Genomic DNA, 22,926 nt, shown 5'->3' with positions numbered 1-22,926 from the left:
CCAGTGTTATGTTGCCCTCGTCATACATCCTAGGCTGCACTGGGACACAGTGATGGAACCTGGGGTCATCAGGGATTTCAGGTCTTCCAGACACTCAAACCTGGCTAGGTCATCTGAGTGAGATCAAGCCCAGCTTTTCCCCAGTAGCACAGGGACACAATCACACCTCTTGATCCACAGCTATCTGGAGGCTCGCTCAGCAGTCTCTGACAGTCCTGATGGCTCTTTTCTTTGCAGCCCCCGTAATGTCAAGGAGAGAGCAAGTTCTGCAGAGCGAGCAGCCAGCAAAACCTCCACACCCCACATCTATAGACTTGCATCATGCTCTCCACCCCAGTCTCTGGCAGTGCTCTACCAGCTCTTGGTATTTGGCTTTCCTACATCCAAACACCTCCTCAATCTGGTCTTTCCAAGGAATTGTCAGTTCCATCATGACCATCTGTTTCATGGTTTTTGACAGAATGACCACGTCATTCAGGGATGATGATGTGATGAAGTCAAGGGATCTGTAATTGTTTGCCAAGGTCAACTTTTAGTTGTCAGTCAGATGCTATGGTGAGTAAGCTTGCTGGTGATCTGGGCCGAGGCTGTGGTTGGGTTCCAGTTTAGACAAAGGCTATGGGCTTTCTGAATTGGCAGAGGTGCCTACTGTTGTTAATGGCTGAGGAGATGCTGTCTGCCACAGCCTTCCAATGCATGGCATGTTTATCAGCAACTTCTGTAGTGTTTAAAGAAAACGAACTGCCAGCTAATCTCCATCCTCCACACATACCCACCCCACCCCCTCACAAATCAGGGATATTTCTCTTGGTTAATCTGCCTTCCCTACATTTTAGACCCAACTTGTTTTCCCTCCAGCTCTGAAGAATTTTTGACCTGAAAACACCACCTCTTTCTTCAACTGCCAGCTGACCAATTTCATGAGCCAAATAGCCTGAGATTTTTAAAAATAAATCCAACACAGGTGTAGTTACAAGAGAAGGAGCTTCAGACTGCCCATATAATATGCTGCTAATGCTTTGCAGGTTTAAGTGGAAATTTGAGAAACAAAGTACAATCTGAATAGTTTAAAGGCACACAATTCAAACTTCACATTCTATTTCTGAAAGTTAGAATAAGGGAGCACTGCAAGTTTTAATACAGCATTTATTTACACTTCATCAGTACATTATTCTGTCACAAGGTTAACGGAAAATTACCTTCAGCAAATAGGCTACAAAACACACAAACCAACAGACATTAGTTAAAAATGGCATTACTTTGCAAAGCACATTGAGAAAAGTTGAAGAATTTCAGCAGTAATTCATCCAGAAAAACTTTCCAACAGGAACAAGTATAATAATCAAGTTATGATAATCAATACATAATTAATCAGCCAAACCTCATCCAAGTTACCTTGATGGCTCTTAAAAGGTTCAAAGCAAATTTGAAACACTTAGTTGGGTATAATCATGCAAGGCTTCCCATTGGCCATTTCCCTTTCCAACCCATCTTCCACCAATGTACACAGGATTTTAAAACCATTTTTCACTAATTAAAAAAAACAAATGCCATATCAGATGCTATTTTTCCCATATCATATTCAGAACAAACTCAAAACCATCCATCACAATAATAAAGTCAGAACTTGCTAATTTTTCCCCCACATTTAGCCACAGGGTTAAAATATCAACAGAACATTTTCCACACATCTCATACTAAATCAATACAATAACCCACATACACATCATTGCATCAATGCCCTTTTGATAAGTTGAACATTTGGGTATACTCATTTCCTTAATGTAAAAACCTTACTGGTGGAAGTAGCATTTCTGAACTGTAGTGAACCAGGAGGCTATAAAATTCTTTGTACGCTGAAGAACCCTTTGGCAAAGCCACTAAGGTGCACATTTTTAGTTAAGTGCAATTTTAACTGAAGGATTTATTGACTTGAATGTGGACGTGCAACCACAAGGAATGATCACAGCAGTCGTAGGGGAGACTAGATGTCCTGTGGAAAAATGACATGATTGTGGGGCATTTTGGGAAGACAGTGAAGTTGAACAGAGTATACAAAACATGGCTCAGTTAGAATAGCTGAAGCAATTCAATGCAATTCTGAACAGGCCATTCAACACAACTATAAAAGATACCCAGCTACACAAATGCAGACAGAAAAATCTAAGCATTTATTATTCTGCATTCCCATAGACGTACATTATTCAGGTAAATTAAACAAGAACACAGTGCAGTAGTCAACACCAAGCATCATTACTGTGTACAAACCACATAAAACATAGGCTTGGAGAGTTTGGCAAACGTTAAGTGGTCAGAGTTCAAAACTAAAACGGAATAATTCAAACAACACACATCAAAGTTGCTGGTGAACGCAGCAGGCCAGGCAGCATCTCTAGGAAGAGGTACAGTCGACGTTTCAGGCCGAGACCCTTCGTCAGCATCTGCAGAATTCCTGTTGTTTGGAATAATTCAAAATTCACTTGGCACTCCCTCCCAAAGGCACAGAGCAAGCTATATTGTTTTCAATGCTTTTTCAATAGAAGTTGTAGTGTCAAAAGTAGTCAATTGGCAAGGTACAGGTTATAAACCAAATGTGTGAAATATGCTTGGTAGCATTATTAGGAGATAAAAGGACAGAAATCTGGGACTATTGGCCGCGTGGAATTTTGTAAATGCAAGGAAAATTTATGAAAGGGGGAAGAATTTAGGATTATGATTCTGGACGGGAAAGGCACCAGCAAATGGTAGCCATTTGCAGAGAATAAACAATGGCATAGTCTAGCCAGACAAGTTCATTAGATCAAATATTGGCTGCACAGGAAAAAAAAATTGTCTATATTGTGGTCCTAATAATAAATAAAATTTTGAGTGCAAACCTGTTCCTTGGGTTTTATCAGCATCTTCAGGGCAAACTGCCAGGACTTCTCATGTATTCTCAAGTGATTTATCCATAAAAGAACATTATGGGTTCCAAGCAGTGATCCTGGAGTAGGCTTCCAGGTGAAGATTAGCTTGAGTAATGGGACTAAGTGGACAATTGTCAATGTTATGGAGTACCTGTATTCCAGGGTTATGTGAATGTAGCAGATAATACTTCAAACACAAGATCAGTCTTCAGTACTTAATATGGATTGTAAATTGCATGCAGCAAATTGAAGTTTAAAAAAAAATGCCTTTGCACTGTCTGGAGCACAGGTTGGCCCATGGTTTGCAAAATGGAGACCATGAGATGTTTGCATATGCATCAGTCAAGCAGTAATACAATCGAGTTGCATCAAACCAGGCAACATGGACCAAGTTATTTGTAACATTGTGATTCAAGTTTAAACTGGTAAATCAGACTGACATTGTCACATAGCATATCAAACATGTTCACAGGTATAGTCAATCCACAGATTTTTTTTTGCGGGGGGGGGTACTCAGAGAAAGGCCTTGGAACATTAATAAACAAGACGATCTGCAGATGCTGGAAATCCAAGCAACACAAAAAATGCTAAAGGAACACTGCAGGCCAGGGAGCATGTATGGAAAAAAGTACAGTGATGTTTTGGCCCAACATGTTTCAGTAGGACTCAGTGTCCTGCCAAAGGGTATTGGCCCGAAACGTCAATTGTACTCCCCCACCCCCCCACCTCCACAGATGCTGCCTGGCCTGCTGGGCCCCTTCAGCATTTTGTGTGTGTTCCTTGGAACACTAATTTTGGATGTCTGGAATTCCTGTTCCCCAGAAAGTTTTAGACTATTTGTGCAAATTATTTTGTGACAAGTGTTTGAATATACAGAGGCATCTCCAACTATATAGATATGTAAATCAAAGGAAGCATTGCCAACCCAAAATATTGAAGTAAACATGTAATTGTAAATATTGAAATTTTTATTGAATCACCTGCATGGATTTTAAGGGTATTAAAAAAAAGTGGGTTTGAGACGCTACCACAAGTGTCTCCAACAGAATGACTGCTTATTGTGATGAATAAAGACTTTATATCACCAATGTCAGTGTCTCTCTGGTGACTTCAATCACAGACAAAGTCAGCACCATTATTACCCCAACTGAAATTCTATTAATCTCCCCACCACATACTCAAGGCTGGTACTTGCTATACTGCAAACCAATTTCTCAAGAAATTCTTAAAATGTTGGTTCCCTCATTAACCAATTTCAGGAAACCAAACATCATCCAGGGGTGCTAACAAAATAGCATTGAGAGATACCATCAACAGATTTGATGCCAAAACAGAAATAGCACGAATCAATATTGGCACGATATGCATTTTATGCATAAGTATGGGCTTGCAATTATTTTTTGAGCTCCAAAATTCCTTCCATGGAAGTAATTTCTATCTTTAGGCCAGGCAGCATCTCTAGGAAGAGGTACAGTCGACTGTACCTCTTCCTAGAGATGCTGCCTGGCCTGCTGCGTTCACCAGCAACTTTGATGTGTGTTGCTTGAATTTCCAGCACCTGCAGAATTCCTGTTGTTTTCTATCTTTAGAAATGATTCGTAATGGATTTCCGTCAATGCAAAGTAGTGCCAATTTCTTCTGTGTGCTGCATTCAGTGATCTGCAATAAAAATGCGATACAAGAGAGCCACAGTCACACCTGCTAACGCTGGGACTATCCAACCGGACCACCAACTGCAATAAAAGAAAAGATAATTAATGAAAGGGCTAAAAGATCTTAAAACTTGAGTGTTTGTGGGTTTTTCCCTACTGTAAGTAAAAAGCCATTACCCCCCTATTCACAAGCAAATGCAACATCAAATTTGAATACATTTATTATGCTCCCACAGTGAGATACATTGCTTGCTTCTCTCAAACATTAAAATTTAGAGAACAAGAGGTGGAAGGGGTTAGCAATGCAAATGCTGCATAGGTGCAAACAAACCTAGAGTTCACCATAAAATGAAGTGAACTGAATGAAATTGAAAGATAGATTTTAAAATTTAAAATTCATGGGTTGGAGGACAATATTGGTGAAACTGCAACCTAAGAAAAATAAAGTCTTTATTTACAGACATGAAATAGCACAAATCAGAAATTGAAGCAACAAACATTGATGAACTCGGCACCTCAAGCTTGGTTTATTATGGATGATTCAATGTACCATTTTGATTTTTTGCAGAAAAATTTTGATCATTTAAGAACTACTAATGGAGAAAAGAAATACCTTGGTTCACTTGACTCTACAATAACAAGTGGCTCCTGTAAAAGAGGGAAAGGGACAAGGTTCGTTAATGTTAGGTGCTCCACCCAATTTGGGAAAAAAAACAGCATAGTGTGGAGAGCTTATTATTGCATTCACTTTTCTACCCTCCCTCCAACCCCCACATCGTTGTGCCAATTTTGATTTATAGCATAGCATTTTAATTACTTAAGTAACAGAAAAATACTCTAGAAAATTAGTTTAAGTTCAATCTCGCTACGAATAAGATTCCAGTATAACTTGTATATAAACTTGTAAAAGAAATCTTCAAACTTCATTGGCACATGCCAAGCATTTCCTAGTAAAGTGGATCTCCTATCATTATCCAGGCTGTCCCAAGTTACCAGTCTGATTTTCGGTCTCTAAGTAGGCAAAGACACCACTTGTTTAAGTATTAAACTGTTACACAGCAAGTCAATAGTCAGCAGTCCCACTGCCCTTTCTCTAGATAACACAGGATGGGAAATAAACTCCAATCACAACTGTAAACCAAAAATAGATGTGCTTTCTCTGGTTCATACACAAGACACTTCTCCACTTGAAACCACCTTCTATTCTCCTGCCCCTATGAATGCTTTGAACTGTGACACAGTAGCATGGTGCTATTACAGCTCAGGGTATTCCAGAGTTCAATTCCAGCACTGTCTATAAGGAGTTTGTACATTCTCCCTTTGACTGCTTGGGTTTCCTCCGGGTGCTCCAGTTTCCTCCCACACAATCCAGAGATGTACTGCCTATTAGGTTAATTGGTTATAGCAAATGGTCCTGTGACTAGGCTCGTGTTAGTCAGGCGGATTGCTGGGTGGTGTAGCTTGTTGGGCCCAGCCTGTCCTGCAATGCATTTCTGAATAAAATTCAAAAACTATAAAAGCAATGCTGTGCTGTAGCAATGAGAGACCATTGTTATAATAGTGATTGTATATCGCAGTAGTACATTAAATTTCCCCTCAGACCCTGCATGTAACAAGGGATTGGCATCAAGTAAAATGGGAGAACAAAGAGCGTGCGGATCATGTTTTTTGTGTGCACAACTTTGATCTAATGTTCAACAGATCAAAGGTGACCACAGACAATAATCAAAAATGAGGGAACCTATTTAGACAGCTTCCGTTATTTAAAACCAAGTGGTAAAGGAATAAAACAGCAGGGGGGAAAAAAAAGCACTTGGCTTCTTAAATCCACCCTATCTATGATTAATCTGATCATAGCCGAACTTCCCCAGTCCTCATTACATCCATTATACTATACTGGCTCATTTCTGATATTTCAAAATTACCTACTGCATTTCTGATATCTTTTCCAAAGAAGGAAGAAAGAAACTTTACCTTTGGCTTTACAAAAGCACCTCTGTCATCCTGTTAGGAGAGAAATGAAATAAGCAACTATTTAAAAAATGGATTTTAACCCGATAACTTAAATTTGGAAGTCAATTTAATTAACTATAGGAAGCACAGTAAGAAACCTTACAGGAGCACAGTTTAGTAATTAAGATGAATGAATTTACAGGGAAATCCAATATAGATAAAATACATATGACTAGCATTGACAAATTAGAAAGCAGTGCACAAAACACCTAATTGACAGAAGTGAAAGATTTTGATATCAATGGTGCAATTAACACAGTAAAACAATTAATACATCAACACCCCTTTCCCAGGTTCAATTCCCACCGCTCCCTATAAGGAATTTGTATGTTCCTCCTGTGACTGCGTGTATTTCCTCCAGTTGCTCTGGTTACCTCCCACGGTCCAAAGACTTACCAGTTGGTAGGTTAATTGGTTACTGTAAACTGTCCTATAATTGGGACAGGGCTAATTAGGTGGGTTGCTGGGCTGAGCAACGTGGCTTGAAGGGCCTATTCCACACTGCATCTCAAATAAATAAACCAAGCCAATACAACAACTTTCACCAATTAGTTAGATGTCAACTAGACAAAACTAGCTTAAGGAGCACCATAAACACAGACAGCAAGGATAGGAGAAATTATTATTATTTTTTAAAAAAATACTGAAAACTTATTAGGGCAATTAACAGGTTCCAAATCAGAGAATTGAACTGCTTTTCAGTATAAATGCAAATAAGGTACAGGAGAATGGGACCAAAGATCCAGTCCTGAGACTCCAGAATGCACAGGACAGGCTAAACGACCTTCACTCATGTTGCAAAACATTGACTCTGCACTGCAGCAGTGCTAAAAGGAATTAAAGAAACATTGCCATTCGACTTTACTTAAAATTAAATGTTCTTCATTCGTGCAGTTTAAATATATTCTGCTTTATCAGTGAAAACACATAATGTACCCAGCCATTTTCAGAAAATGTAAACAGTTTGCTCTCTACACAAATGTCACTGATTTGAGTGCAACAACACTCTGAATGAAAATGTGCTTTAAGTATATACTAACCACTGTATAAGAAATCAATACGCCAAATAGTGGAATGGTGCCACAGCAACAACCTGGCACTCAACGTCAGTAAGACAAAAGAGCTGATTGCGGACTTCAGGAAGGGTAAGATGAAGGAGCATGTACCAACTCTCATAGAGGGATCAGAAGTGGAGAGAGTGAGCAGCTTCAAGTTCCTTGGTGTCAAGATCTGAGGATCTAACCTGGCCCCAACATAACACGTCTCCAAGCCTACTTCTTCGGAAAGGATTCCCCTCCCCCTACTGAGGACCCTTTCTCCTGTCTTCAACCCTCCTCCTCCTCCTGGACACCACGCCCTGGCCTTCTACCTGCACTTGATCTTTTTATCTCCCACTGTCACCGAGACATCAACCATCTCAACTTCACCACTCCTCTCTCCTGTTCCAACCTCACTCCCTCTGAACGCACTGCCCTCCACTCTCTCCGACCTAATCCCAACCTCACCATCAAACCCGCTGACAAAGGTGGTGCTGTAGTAGTCTGGCGGATGGACCTCTACCTCACTGAGGCCAAACAGCAGCTCCTGACAGTTCCTCTTACTTATCCCTGGAACAGGACCCCACCAAAAAACATCAAACCATTGTCTCCCGTACCATCACTGCCCTTATCAACTCCGGAGACCTTCCATCCTCAGCCGCTAAACTCATAATTCCCACACTGCGTACCGCTCGGTTTTACCTCCTCCCCAAGATCCACAAGCCTGACTGTTCCGGCAGACGCATAGTTTTTGCCCGCTCCTGTCCCACTGAACTTGCATCTGCCTACCTGGACTCCATTTTGTCACCCATAGTTCAGTCTCTCCCCACCTACATCCGGGATACATCCCATGCCCTCCACCTCTTCAATAACTTCCAGTTCCCCGGTCCCAACCGCTTCATTTTCACTATGGATGTCCAATCCCTATACACCTCCATTCCCCATGAAGGCCTCAAAGCCCTCCGCTACTGTCTGGATAATAGACCTCACCAGTTCCCCACCACTACTACCCTCCTCCGGTTGGTGGAACTGGTTCTCACAATCAATAACTTCTTTTTTGGCTCTTCCCACTTTCTTCAGACCAAGGGTGTAGCTATGGGAACTCGCATGGGCCCTTGCTATGCCTGCCTCTTCGTTGGTTATGTGGAACAGTCTGTGCTCCAAACCTATTCTGGTACTGCTCCCCAACTTTTCCTTCGGTACATTGACAACTACATTGGTGCTGCTTCCTGCACCCATGCTGAGCTCGTCAATTTCATCGACTTTACTTCAAACTTCCACCCAGCCCTCAAATTCACTTGGTCTATCTCAGACACTTCTCTCCCCTTTCTTGATCTCTGGGTCTCCATCTCTGGAGACAGACTGTCCACTGACATCTTCTACAAGCCCACTGACTCTCATAACTACCTCAACTATACCTCTTCCCAACCCGCCACATGCAAAAATGCCATTCCCTATTCCCAGTTCCTCCGTCTCCACCGCATCTGCTCCAAGGATGAGGTTTTCCGTTCCAGGACATCTCAAATGTCCTCTTTCTTTAAGGATCATGGTTTCCCTTCTGCTGTCATCAATGATGCCCTCACCCGCATCTCCTCCATTTCCCGCACTTCGGCCTTCACCCCATCCTCCTGTCACCACAACAGGGACAGAGTTCCCCTTGTCCTCACCTACCACCCCACTAGCCTCCGGATCCAACACATTATCCTCCGCAACTTCCGCCACCTTCAACAGGACCCCACCACTAAGCACGTCTTTCCCTCTCCACCCCTCTCCCCCTTCCGCAGGGATCGGTCCCTCCCCAGGGATCTCCCACCTGGCACTTATCCCTGTAAGCGCAAGTGCTACACCTGTCCCCACACCTCCTCTCTTGCCACCATTCAGGGCCCCAAACAGTCCTTCCAAGTGAGGCAACACTTCACTTGCGAGTCTGTTGGGGTCATCTATTGCATCCGGTGCTCCCGGTGTGGCCTCCTCTACATCAGTGAAACCCGACGCAGATTGGGGGACCGCTTCGTCGAGCACCTCCGCTCCATCCACCAAAACAGGATCTCCCAGTAGCCACCTACTTCAACTCTGCTTCCCACTCATTCAGTTATGTCCATACATGGCCTCTTCTACTGCCATGATGAGGCTAAACTCAGGTTGGAGGAGCAACACCTCATATACCGTCTAGGTAGTCTCCAGCCCCTTGGTATGAACACAGAATTCTCCAACTTCCAGTAATTCCCTCCCCCTCCCTTCCCCTATCCCTATGTCACTCCACACCAACCCCCCCCCCCCCCACAGCTGCCTACCACCTCCCTCTTGGTTCCGCCTTCATCTACTACCCATTGTATTTTCCCCTATTCTTTCTTCACCTTTCCGGCCTATCACCTCCCTGCCTCCCCTCCCCCACCCCTTTATCTTTCCCCTTACTGGTTTTCACCTGGAACCTACCAGCCTTCTCCTCTACAGTCCTGACGAAGGGTTCTGGCCCAAAACGTCGACCAATCTTTTCCACGGATGCTGCCCGACCTGCTGAGTTCCTCCAGCGTGTTGTGAGTGTTGCTTTGACACCAGCATCTGCAGATTATTTTGTGTGTGCCCAACATATCAATGTAGTCATAAAGGCGGCAGAACAGTGGCTATAGTTTATTAGGAGTTTGAAGAGATTTGGCATGTCAACAAATACACTCAGCTTCTATAGTTGTACCATGGAGAGCATTCTGACAGGCTACATCACTGTCTGGTATGGAGGGGCTACTGCACAGGACCGAAAGAAGCTGCAGAAGGTTGTAAATCTAGTCTGCTCCATCCTGGGCACTAGCCTACAAAGTACCCAGGACATCTTTAGGGAGCGATGTCTCAGAAAGGCAGCATCCATTATTAAGGACCTCCAACATCCAGGGCATGCCCTTTTCTCACTGTTACCATCAGGTAGGAGATACAGAAGCCTCACTCGGGTGACTCAGGAACAGCTTCTTCCCGTCTGCCATCCAATTCCTAAAGGGACATTGAAGCTTTGGACACTACCTCACTTTTTTAAAAAAATATACAGTATTTCTGTTTTTGTACATTTTTAAAAGTCAATAAATATACATAGTTGATTTACTTATTTATTATGTTTTATCTTATTTATTATTTTTTCTCTCTCTTTCTGCTAGGTTATGTATTGCATTGAACTGCTGCCGCTAAGTTAACAAATTTCACGTCACATGCCGGTGATAATAAACCCAATTCTGATTCCAGCTTCCAAGTCTCTTTGTAGATTGTTATTTGGGGCAAAAAAAAAATAATCACCAACATAATTTGCTTTGTGAACCATATAGGGAGGACATTAACAGACTTACTGATTGCATCAATGGCTACACCAACTTGTCTGACACCAATACCATCAAGGACTGTTCGCTGCTTCCCCAACAACAAACCAGGGGTCACCAGTGGTCTAAAAGCTCTTCTCAGCCACAGAAAGCCTTTAGATCAGGAGACCATGAGGACTGAAACATGCAGAGGGAGCCAAGGAGAAGATCAAGGTGGCTAAAGAGGAATATAGGAGAGAGCTGGAGAACAAGCTTGGACAGAGTATCACACGGGAGGTGATGAGAGGCATGGAGAACCTCACTGGCTTCAACCATCCTAGCCGTAGAGCCTCAGAATGTAGCCGTGAATGGGCTAAAGGGTTAAACCAATTTTTCAATAGGTTTGACAATTGTCCTGTTAACACCCCCTCAGCACACCAGTCCAGGTGTCGAGGCACCCAATGCTCCCTCAGCACCAATGCCTCCCTCCTCCCCTGCAGTTCAATGCGTGGATGAACAACACAGACCACCAATGTCTACATCTCCTCCTGGTCCTGCACCAACCAGCCGCACACCGACTGCTATTGTCCCGATCTTCACCTCCAGACTCCATCTTCCACCAATTCTCCAGTCATCACAGACTCACACTCGCTACTGAGTGCCGTGTCTGAGTTTCCCCAGAGCCCCCAGAGCCCTTCTCACCAAAGGCATTGGGACTGGATGGTGTGAACCTCAAGGTCCTGAAGGAGTGTGCTGAGCAGCTGTGGAGTCCTCCAACACATTTTCAATCTGAGTCTCAGCCTGGCAAGGGTACCGACCCATGTGAAAAACATCATGTGTGGTCCCAGTACCCACGGAGGACCAACTAAAGTCTGAATGACTACTGTCCAGTGGTATGATGCTGACATCCACCTGCTCACACATCACGATGGCTCTAAAGAGGTTGGTCCTCGCTCATCTCTGACCCCTGGTCAGATCAGTCCTTGATCCCCTGCAGTTTGCCTGCCAGGAGCACATTGGAGTAGACGATGCTGCCTTTACCTGCTGAGTAGAGCCTACTCCCATATGGATAAGCAGGACAGCACTGTGAGGGTCATGTTTTTTGATTTCTCAAGTGCCTTCAATACCATATAGCCCCCAGTGCTGGGGGAAAAGCTCCATTTAATGCAGGTTGGCACATCCACTGTATCCTGGATAACGGACTACCCAACTGGCTGACCATAGTTTGTGCAGCTTCAGAGCTGGCTATAAGCAGCAATGGGACCCCACATGAGACTGCATTGGCTCCCTTCCTGTCTATTCTGTATAGCTCTGACTTTAGATACAACACTGACTCATGTCATCTGCAGAAATTCTCTGATGATTCAGCAATAGTTGGGTGTATAAAGGAGGATAAAGGGTTGTGACGAGAATACACATAAAATTAAGATGTTTGCTGGCCTGGGTTAGCATCAGTGGCATCAGCAGTTGGTCTGCCACCTGTCCTCAGGGGAAGGAGAGATAAGGAACAATGAAGCAGCATCTGGAGATGTGTAATGAAGGGACGGGAGAGAGAGCTGTCTGGAGCGGCTCCCCCTTTGAACGCTGAATTGTTTGAAGTGATGGACAGGCGATCCGGAGATGTGTAATGAAGGGACGGAAGAGAGAGCTGTCTGGAGCTGCTCCCCCTTTGAACCCTGAACTGTGTGAGGTGATGGACAGGCGATACCCCAGCAGGGGGATAAAAAGGGACAGGTTCGCTAAGGCAGGACACACGACACCCGAGGTAACGAGACCCTGGAAGCGGTGCGCCTCTCACGAGTCGGTGGGAAGTACCGGACCTTAAACGCACAGGGTGGAAAGGTATGATCAGCGGGAACCCGGTGTGTGTCCACCCTCGCTTGGGTGCCGGGTTCACTGCAGAGGATCGACCACATCTGGAGGAGGGGTCACAGTCGGTGACCTCAGGTGACAACACAAAGGACCCGCCCGAAAGCTGCTCGTGAGCAATATCACCAGTCTGTGAGTGGAAGCCTTTTCTGAATGATCAGTCGTTCCCGTTCTCTCTCTCTCCCTCCCCCCACGCTGTCCATCACCATGGCAACGATTACTGCGAACTGAAATACTAAACTGGACTGAACTTTGAGTCACTTTGAAATTTGGTCATTTACCCTTAGACAACGATAGAGCTTGATTGATGCTGTTATCTTAATTCTGTGCACATGTGTTTATCATTGCTGAACTGTTGCATTTATTATCCTTTCGATTACTGTGTTGCTTGTTTCTTTAATAAAACTTTTAGTTCTAGTAATCCAGACTCCAACTGAGTGATCCATTTCTGCTGGTTTGGCAACCCAGTTACGGGGTACGTAACAGGGTGTATAAAGGAGGATAAAGGGTGTATAAAGGACCCTGCTGGGAGAATTTTGACTTACTAATGTTGAGCTGCAGATGGCTCAGCTTGCACCATTTGATAAAGGAGATGATGATGGACTTTAAGACTAAGCCTGTACTGCTCCCTGTTACTATTGATGGTGAGGACATTGATGTGGTAAGGACCTACAAGTACCTGGGGGTGCACTTAGATGAGAGACTTGAGTAGAGCACCAATACAGAGGTTGTGTACAAGAAGGGCCAGAGTCATCTCTACTTCTGGGGATACTGAGGTCCTTTGGAGTATACAGTCCTCTCCTTCACACGTTTTACTAGTCTGTTAACACCAGTACAATCTTCTATGCAGTGATGCGTTGCGACAATGGCATCAACACGGGTGTTGCCAACATGCTCAATAAACTGATTAGAAAGACCGTCTCTGTTATAGGAGTCAAAATGAAAACACAGTATGCTGTGGAAAATCCTGGCAATTCTGGACAATATTTCTGACCCCCTGCATAACACCTTGGTTGTTCAGAGGAGCACTTTTAGTAATAGACCAAGACAACTATGCTGTTCCAAACAGTGTTGTGTGAGGTCATTCTTACCCTCAGCCATTAGGCTCTATAATGAGTCAACCTATAGCTGGGGAAGTGATGACCCGTCCCCCCCCTGCTGTTAGACTATTTGAGGTAACTTTTTTAAAAAATTCTTTCTTACTTCTAATAATTTGTATATCTGTGCATTTGTAACGCTACTATGACACCAATTTCCTTTTCCTTTGGGATCAATAAAGTATTATGTGATAGCAGAAAATACTTCTAGAAGGCAGGTAACCACACTGCAAGCCAGCACAAGGGCATGGCACATTTGCTCTTTTTTGCTTCAGATGCTAATTTGATGGATACAAAATTCTCCTTTTTGTGACCAACTCTGGTACCTCTCCCCTCCTTCAGATACAAAAATCACTAAATAACCAAACTTTTGGACCATTTTTGTGGGATGTTGCTCTGGAGATGTTGGAGGCCAAATTTCCAGTGTTTCAGAAAAGCAATACATTGTATTCACATCATGAGCTATATCCTTGTAAATACCATTTGGCAAAATTAACAAAAACAACAACAAAAACTTAATATAGTCAAGACAGTTCCCAGAGGTCCTGGAGCAGGTTGTTAACTTCAATATTTAGATTTAATTTTTTCTTAAAGAAGCACATGAAAACATTAAGCAATAAGTGTAAAGGCAGTTTGCCTATCAAGTACAATGGGTGTCCTAAGAGTAACAAGTCTGAAATCTCACCTGCATTTGATAACCTTGGCCAAAGGAATTCCCCTCCACCCACAGCTTCTGCTCTAGAGAGATAGAACTCAGCTGAACCTCACTGGTATTGCTCTTAACTCTAGATTCTCAAGTTCTCCTTACTATATTCTTGTTCTTCATCTTGTGTAGACCAGCTCATCCAAACCCTATATAAGCAACTCGCACTTAACTTCAAAATCTGCCACTAGTGGACCACAAGCTCCTAGCTTCAATTCCTCAAAATTAAATTCATTATTTTTGCATTCAAGAATCACTTTATTTCCGTGTCCTTCTGGTCACTAATACAGCTTTCAAAAACATTTGCCTTCCATATAGCACATCACCCCATTTTGCTTCATCACTGCTGTCACTTCATTCGATTAGCCAAGATTTATTTTGGGACCATTCTTAATCCTCACATTCTCCCCTTAAACTTTGACCAGCTCAGAATATCCTTTTAATTTTTTTTCACTACAGCATTGGATATTTTCAACTTGATATCCTACACAAATTGAACAATATTTAAACATGCAATGATCAACACTTTTGTTTCAGATATTGTTAAAGAACTCACAGGGTGAAGCTCTCCAATGAGGTAATGCTTGGTCATTTCATGTGCATCAGTAGAATGTCCAACATCTTCAAAGGCTTCTGTAGCATCACCTCCTGCTTGTTCTTTCAGCACTTCTTCGCCACCTGGATGCTGCAAGACATGAAATGGATTTGAATTGGATGTTTAGCAGAGTGATCTGTATTTGTAGATCCTCTTTTACATCCCCTTCAAGATTTCCCAAAGACCTTTTTAAAAAAAATTTAGCAAATTATTGTTCTGACATCAAAATAAAAACTAGCAATCGCTCAAAACAGACTAATGATGGACCAAAAACATTCCATTCCACGCCCCCCCCACCCCAATGACATCCAATTGAAGGTTGGGAGAGAGTAGAGAAAACTGCCCCATGACTCCCATTTAAACCTGCTACAATGGCACCTGCACTACTTGTATCTGCTTGAGAAAGATTAGGTCCCATTCCTTGGCAAAGAAAACTGCAGATACTGGAAAAACAAAGCAAGGAATACTTAACAGATCCGGTGGCATCTGTCTAAAGAAGCATTCATTGTTTCGAGCTCAAGGAATAAATTAGTTTTCAATGTGGGGTGGGGGGGTGAGGAGAACAGGAAGAATGGATGGGTAGACCAAAAGGAAGTTCTGAGGCTGGGCACGTCCCACAGCCTTGTTCTTGGCAAGGCATAATACAGAAAACATAATAGAGCCATAGAGAAGCACAGCATGGAAACAGGCCCTTCAACCCATCTACTCCATGCAGAACCATTTAAACTGCCTACTCCCAACAATAATCCCAATATCTTCACTAGGTCTCAACCAGTCAGTGATAATCCCTTCGATCTGCACATTCCTCCCTCAAATTATTTACTACTGAAAAATGCAGTTTTTCCTTTTTAGTTCTGATAAAGGGCCCCTTTCCTGAAATGTTAAATCAGTTTCTTTTTAAAATATAGATGTGTCACCTGCTCCAGGTGTTACCAACATTCTTTTTATTTTGCATCTTTATGACTAGGACCAACTCATGACTGGATAGGTGGCACATCCTCTACACTGGCCAGATCAAAACCTGGTGCTGAGCCTCATTTAAATCAAACCAGCAAGCCAAAATAATTTCAGGAAATGATATACTTTTATTTCTGATATAAAAAAAAGACAAAAAGGTCCCATTTAACATGGACCCCGTACAGCTAGAATGCAGTGGGGCTAAGTGAATACATTCTCAGAATTAGTTACTAGGTGGTTATAGAACTTCTAAGCTTCAGAGTTGCATCAAAAAATGAAAATCAGACAGTACATGGGAAAGCAACAGAGCTGCCAGTTTAGCTTTGCATGCCACCTTGCATAAAACCAGAGGAGGCAATTTAAAAAAAAAATTAAAATCAACAAATAGAAAGCAGTAACAGGCCAAACAGCCCTTCAGGACAGCTTTATCATTCAACAGGGCTGATCATCTTTGGTACTTCTGTTTTAACTCTATCCCTCTGCCGTTTGGGTTAATGTTCAAAAAGGCAATTTATTTGATCATGGAAAAGAGAAATTTTTAAACAAGGCAGAGGAGAGAGAATGCAAGAAATACTACAGTAGCCAGAATGAGAGATACAAATTTCAATGGGGAATAGAAAAACTGTACAATAATGGCAATGATATGATAGTCATGAGGGATTTCAAATATGCAGGTAGGTTGGTTGGGGGGGGGGGGTGAAGAAATCAGGTTGGTGCTGAATCCTTTGATAGAATGCTTATGAGTTGGCTTTTTAAAAGGAGAAGCTTGTAGTTGAGCCAACTAGTGAAAAGGCAATTCAGGATTGGGCGTTGCATAATAAACCAGATTTGATTAGGGAGTTCAAGGTAAAGGATTACTGTCTCCCATGGGTTCAAAATATGACAGAATTCATCCTGCAGTTTTGAGAGAGAGAAAATAAAGTCAGATGTATCTGTATTGCAGTGGAGTAAAGGGAATGAGATGTATGAAAATGTGAGCTGGCCAAAGGGAACACCAGCAGGGATGATGGCAGTACAGCAATGGAGGAGTTTCTAGGGGTAATTCGGAAGGCACAGGATAGATACATCTCAAAGATGAAGTAGTATTCTAAAAAGGTAGGATGAGGTGACAAGTCAAAGATAGCATAAAAGCAAAAGAGGGCATATAATATAGCAAAGATTAATCGGAAATTAGAATCGGGAAACTTAAAAACCAACAGAAGGCAACTAAAAAACCATAAGGAAGCACAAGATGAAATATGAAGGTAAGCTAGCAAAAATATCAAAGAGGATAGCAATTTTTTTCAGATATATAAAGAACAAGAGGCAAGGTGCACATTGGACCACTGGAAAATGATGCTGGAGAGGTAGTAATGGGAAACAAGGAAATGGAAGACAAAACTTAAATAATTATTTTGTGCCAGCCTTCACTACGGAAGACACTAGTAGTAGGCCAGAAACTCAAGAGTGAGTGAAAGTGCTTGAGAAGCTCAAAGGTCTGAAAATAGACAAGTCACCTGAACTAAGCGGACTATACCCTGGAATTCTGAAAAAGACCACAAGATAGAAGCAGAATTAGGCCAAGCAGCCCACTGAGTCGGCTCCTGACTGATTTATTATCCCTCTCAACTCCATTCTCCTGCCTTCTCCCCATAACCTTTGACACCCTCACTAATCAGTAACCCACCAACCTCCACCTTAAATACATCCAATTACTTGGCCTACACAGCCGTCTGTGGTAATGAAGTCCAGATTCAGACCCCCACTGGCTCAAGAAAATTTTCCTCATCTCTGCTCCAAATGGATGCCCCTCAGATCCTAGGCTCCCCCCCCCCCCCGCACTATAGAAAACATCTTCTCCACATGCACTTTATCCAGATCTTTAAACATATTTGATAGATTGCAATGAGATTCTCTCTCATTCTTCTAAACTCCATCAAGTACAAGCCCATTGCTATCAAATACTCATCAGATGTTAAATTTTTCACCTTCTGGGATCATTCTTGTGAGCCTCCTCTGGACCCTCTCCAGTATCAGCACATCTTTTCTTAGACAAGGGGCTCATAACACACCAAATGTGGTCTGTCCAATGTCTTATAAAGACTCAGCATCACATTCTTGGTTTTGTATTCTAGTCCTTGCAAAATTAAAGCTAACATTGCATTTGCCTTCCTTACCATTGACTCAATCTGCAAGTTAACCTTCAAGGAATTCTGCACAACAACTCCCAAATTCCTCTGCACCTCTGATTTGTGAATTTTATCCTCTTTTAGAAGGTAGACCATACCTTTAATCCTTGTGCCAAAGTGCATAACCATGCACTTTCCCACATTTTATTCTATCTGCCACTTTGCCCAGTCCCCTAATCTGCCCGTCCTTCTGCAGACACTACCTGCCCCTCCCCAGCTATCGACAAACTTGATCACAAAGCCATCAATTCCTTCATCAAAATCACTGACATACGACAAGAAGCAGTACTAACACCAACCCCTGTGGCACACCACTAGTCACCAGCAGTCAGCGTGGGCTCCATTTATTCCCACTACCCCCTGCCAGTCAGCCAACTTGATAACCATGCTACTATCTTTCTTCATCTTGTTAAGCAGCCTCATGTGCAACATCCTGTCAAAGGCCTTCTGAAAATCCAAATAAACATCATCCACTAACTTTCCTTTGTCTGTTCTGCCTGTTTCCTCAAAGAATGCCACCATATTTGTCAGGTCAGATTTTCCCCTTTAGAAAACCATGCTGACTGTACCTCAAAAATTCATCCTCAATAGACTCCAGCATCTTTCCAACCACTGAGATTCAGTTTTTTTTAAAAAATACTTTATTTACAATTTTCAGTTTCACAAAGACAAAATAAATTGAAGACCTTTGTATTGTTTCGAATGAAATACAGTTCCAGGTGGAGCACAGACAAAACAAATCAAGAACAAAAAAAGGCTGCCAGACAATTTACAAGATTACCTAAATAAACTTTCAGATAAAGAGTTGACACAATAGTGACATCATGGAAGCAATGTAAAGTAAAATGAATAAAGAAATTCAGTTAGGCACCACATTCACTCATGAGACTAGACAGGTCAAGGGGATGTAGTGTTGGGTTTGTGCAGACACAATCTTTCCATTTGTATAATAGACAACATCTCCTTGAGCCAGTGTGCGAAGGTGGATGAAGTAGTAGACTTCCAGGTCTTAGCCACCACCATTCCTAGACGCAGAGCAATCTGCATGTCGTACGGCAACTCAAGTCTCTGCAGAGCATCCAAAGATGCCGAGGTCATGATTGGGCTGAATGTCTCTAGAAAAGACTTTTGAGAGTCACTCAAAAATTGCAGTCCAAAAGTTGTATAATGTAGGGCAAAACCAGAAAAGATGTGCTAGTGAGCCCTCAGCAGAGCGGCAGTTATCACATTCAGGAGACACAGATGGGAAGATGCGATTCAGTTTTGTTTTTGAATAATGCAATCTATGCATCGTCTTGTACTGGATTAACCTGTAGGGTGAATTAATAGAACAACAGTGAACTCGGGACATTGCCTCCTACCAAAGTTCCGCTGATATCTCTGAGTTCAAGTCCCTGGCCCAGGTTTCCCTAATAAGATCTGTAGAAACCAAAGGAGTAAAGCAATTCACAAATTTTGATATTAACTGTTTGGAGTCTGGAGGGAGCAAGAGGTTTTCAAGAAAGGGATGGGTGGTGGAAGTAGGCTCGAAGTGTGGGCACTTTTCCTTAACGTAGTGTCTGACTTGGAGATATTTTATACTTTATTGTCACCAAACAATTGATACTAGAACGTACAATCATAGCGATATTTGATTCTGCGCTTCTTGCTCCCTGGATTACAAATCAATAGCAAATATTAAAAATTTAAATTATAAGTCATTAATCAAAAATAGAAAAATGGGAAGTAAGGTAATGCAAAAAAAACTAAGATACAGGTCCAGATACTTAGAGGGTACGGCCCAGATCCGGGTCAGGATCCGTTCAGCAGTCTTATCACAGTTGGAAAGAAGCTGTTCCCAAATCTGGCTGCACGAGTCTTCATGCTCCTGAGCCTTCTCCCGGAGGGAAGAGGGACAAAAAGTGTGTTGGCTGGGTGGGTCGTGTCCTAGATTATCCTGCGGCACTGCTCCGACAGCGTGTGGTGTAAAGAGAGTCCAAGGACGGAAGATTGGTTTGTGTGATGTGCTGCGCCGTGTTCACAATCTTCTGCAGCTTCTTTCGGTCTTGGACAGGACAACTTCCATACCAGGTTGTGATGCACCCTAGAAGAATACTTTCTACGGTGCATCTAGAAAAATTAGTGAGGGTTTTAGGGGACATGCCAAATTTCTTTAGTTTTCTCAGGAAGTAAAGGCGCTGGTGGGCCTTCTTGGCAGTGGACTCTGCTTGGTTGGACCAAGTCAGGTCATTTGTGATATCGACCCTGGGGAACTTAAAGCCTTTGACCTGTTCCACTTGCGCACCACTGATGTAAATTGGGTCGTGTGGCCCGCTACTCCTTCTGAAGTCAACAACCAATTCCGTCGTCTTGCTGACATTGAGGGATAGGTTGTTGTGTTCGCACTATGCCACCAGATTCTTAATTTCTTCTCTGTACTCAAACTCATCATTACCCGAGATACGGCCTACAATTGTTGTGTCATCAGCAAACTTACATATTGAGTTTGATGGAAACTTGGCTACACAATCATGGGTGTACAGTGAGTACAGCAGGGGGCTGAGTACACAGCCTTGTGGGGCACCGGTGCTCAGAGTGATTGTAGAGGAGAGCTTGTCTCTTATTTTTACTGCCTGGGTTCTGTCTGTGAGGAAGTTGAAAATAGCGGGGGAAAAAATGTGAATTTGGAAGGTTAAACTTAGTGCTTAATTGTGTGAATGATGTAAATTGGCCCATGTACAGATCTAAGAAAGTTTTGATACCCCTCTCTCTCCAGACTGCAAACACCCCGCCTAATTGTCCAGGCTTGAATGAATGATTTTGACAAATGGGAGCGTGTATGGAAACACTGGGAATTTGGTGAGCCACTTTTATCTACTCGTATGGCCAGATTTGGGAACAGCTTCTTTCCAACTGTAATAAGACTGCTGAACGGATCCTGACCCGGATCTGGGCCGTACCCTCCAAATATCCGGACCTGCCTCTCGTTTTTTTTTTTAAAAAACACTACCTTACTTCCCATTTTTCTATTTTCTATTTATGATTTATAAATTAAATTTTTAATATTTACTAATTTAACTATTTTTAGTATTTAATATTTGTAATCCAGGGAGTGTGAAGTGCAGAATCAAATATCACTGTGATGATTTACGTTCTAGTACCAATTGTTTGGCGACAATAAAGTATATAAAGTATATCTGGTTTAATATTCGTAAAGAATATTCGTAAAAAAAAGTTTTGTTGGATTAGCTTGTCTGTTGATGCATAAGTGGAAAGCAGGAGAGCGGGAAGTGAAGAATATTTAACAACTTGGGTCTCATCACCTCCACATTTCCAGTATGTAAGAGCCCTGGAGTTAGCTGCCCAGTAGTAATGTCTGAAATTTGGCAGACCAAGACCACCCTTCTTAAGAGGTTTGTGTAGGAGAGCCTTAGATATCCTGTGTGATTTGTAGCCCCACACAAAGGGCAATATAATAGAGTCAAGTTTCTTGAAAAAGGATGCATTTAAATATATAGGCAGGTTTTGAAAAAGATATAGAAACCTGGGTAGGCTCACCATTTTAATCGCATTTACCCATCCAATCATGGATAAGAGCAGTATCCTCCAGGACTCGATATTTGTTCTGAGTTTTTCTAAAGATTCTATAAAATTAAGTTTGAAAAGATGCTTTGGGTTCTTAACCAGTTTAATCACCAAGTAGGTGAAACAGTCCTTCTCTACTCTAAAAGGCAACTTTTTCAGGAAGTTTTCAGTAAATTGATCCACTAAGGACATGAATTCGCTCTTTCCCCAATTTATGGTATAGCCAGAAATACTCCCGAAGTAATTTATATATTCTAGTAGGATGGGTCGGCTAGACAGACAAGGAGGTCGTCTGCGTACAAAGTCACACGGGTCTCAATATTGCCCAACTTAATGCCCTTAATGTGTGTGTGGCCCCTAATGCCAATTGCCAGGGGCTCCAGTGCTATGTTAAACAGCAGGGGGGACAATGGGTCCCCTTGGCAAACACCACATTGCAGAGAGAACGGATTGGGTTTATCCCCATTTGTGATAATGAAAGATTTTGGATTAGTATATAATATTTTGACCTATTCTATAAAAGTGTCGCCAAATCCAAACTTCCTGAGTGTTGCAATTAGATAGGGCCACTCTATCATATCAAATGCCTTGTGGGCATCTAGAGACAGTATAACAGCTCTATCATCTTTCCCATAATCGGCATACAAAATATTGAGAATTTTGCGGACATTACAGGAGTACCTTCCGGGATAAATCCCATTTGGTCCAGGCGAATGATATTTACTATATGCTTACCGAGCCGATTTGCTAACATTTTTGTAATTGTTTTCAGATCATAATTTAGTAGTGCAATGGGCCAAGAGCTTCCAGGGTCCGTTTCGTCTTTACCTTTTTTTTAAAAATAAAAATAAAAAGTTATTTGCTTCACTGAGAGAGGGTGGGAGCCTCTTGTTTTTAAAAGGTATCCCGAACCATTCTCGGCAGTTGGTGTATGGACATCTCAGAAGGCTTTGTAGAACTCTGACCTGAACCCGTGTGGTCCAGCTGCCTTACCAGTGGGAAATGCTTCAACGTCATCCTGTAACTCAGATAGCGAAAAATCCAAATCTTCCCTGAAAGCTGCATCTAATTGTGGGAAGTGAAGCAG

The 22,926-nt window shown here is 42.5% G+C and overlaps 1 protein-coding gene across 2 annotated transcripts in view; it reads right to left on the bottom strand.

Annotated features, from left to right (window-relative positions):
* Positions 1 to 1,120: 1,120 nt before the first annotated feature.
* The window catches only part of LOC134350126 (cytochrome b5), a 45,450-nt gene continuing 23,644 nt past the window's right edge, over positions 1,121 to 22,926 (bottom strand). The window contains exons 2-6 of one of the 2 annotated variants that reach the window (XM_063055072.1): positions 15,112 to 15,240; positions 6,533 to 6,562; positions 5,172 to 5,206; positions 4,605 to 4,639; positions 1,121 to 2,452 (exon numbers count right to left, since the gene is read on the bottom strand). In XM_063055072.1, coding sequence (XP_062911142.1) covers positions 2,340 to 2,452; positions 4,605 to 4,639; positions 5,172 to 5,206; positions 6,533 to 6,562; positions 15,112 to 15,240 — 342 coding nt within the window. In that variant the 3' untranslated portion in view covers positions 1,121 to 2,339. Of the gene's footprint in view, positions 4,640 to 5,171; positions 5,207 to 6,532; positions 6,563 to 15,111; positions 15,241 to 22,926 lie in introns of both variants that reach the window. The other variant, XM_063055074.1, reaches the window with a different exon arrangement.

The sequence above is a fragment of the Mobula hypostoma genome, chromosome 1, assembly GCF_963921235.1.
Source record: "Mobula hypostoma chromosome 1, sMobHyp1.1, whole genome shotgun sequence".
NCBI classification, from domain to species: Eukaryota; Metazoa; Chordata; class Chondrichthyes; order Myliobatiformes; family Myliobatidae; genus Mobula; species Mobula hypostoma.
Note: the sequence above shows the minus strand (reverse complement) of the source record. Positions and strands in the feature narration are given on the sequence as shown.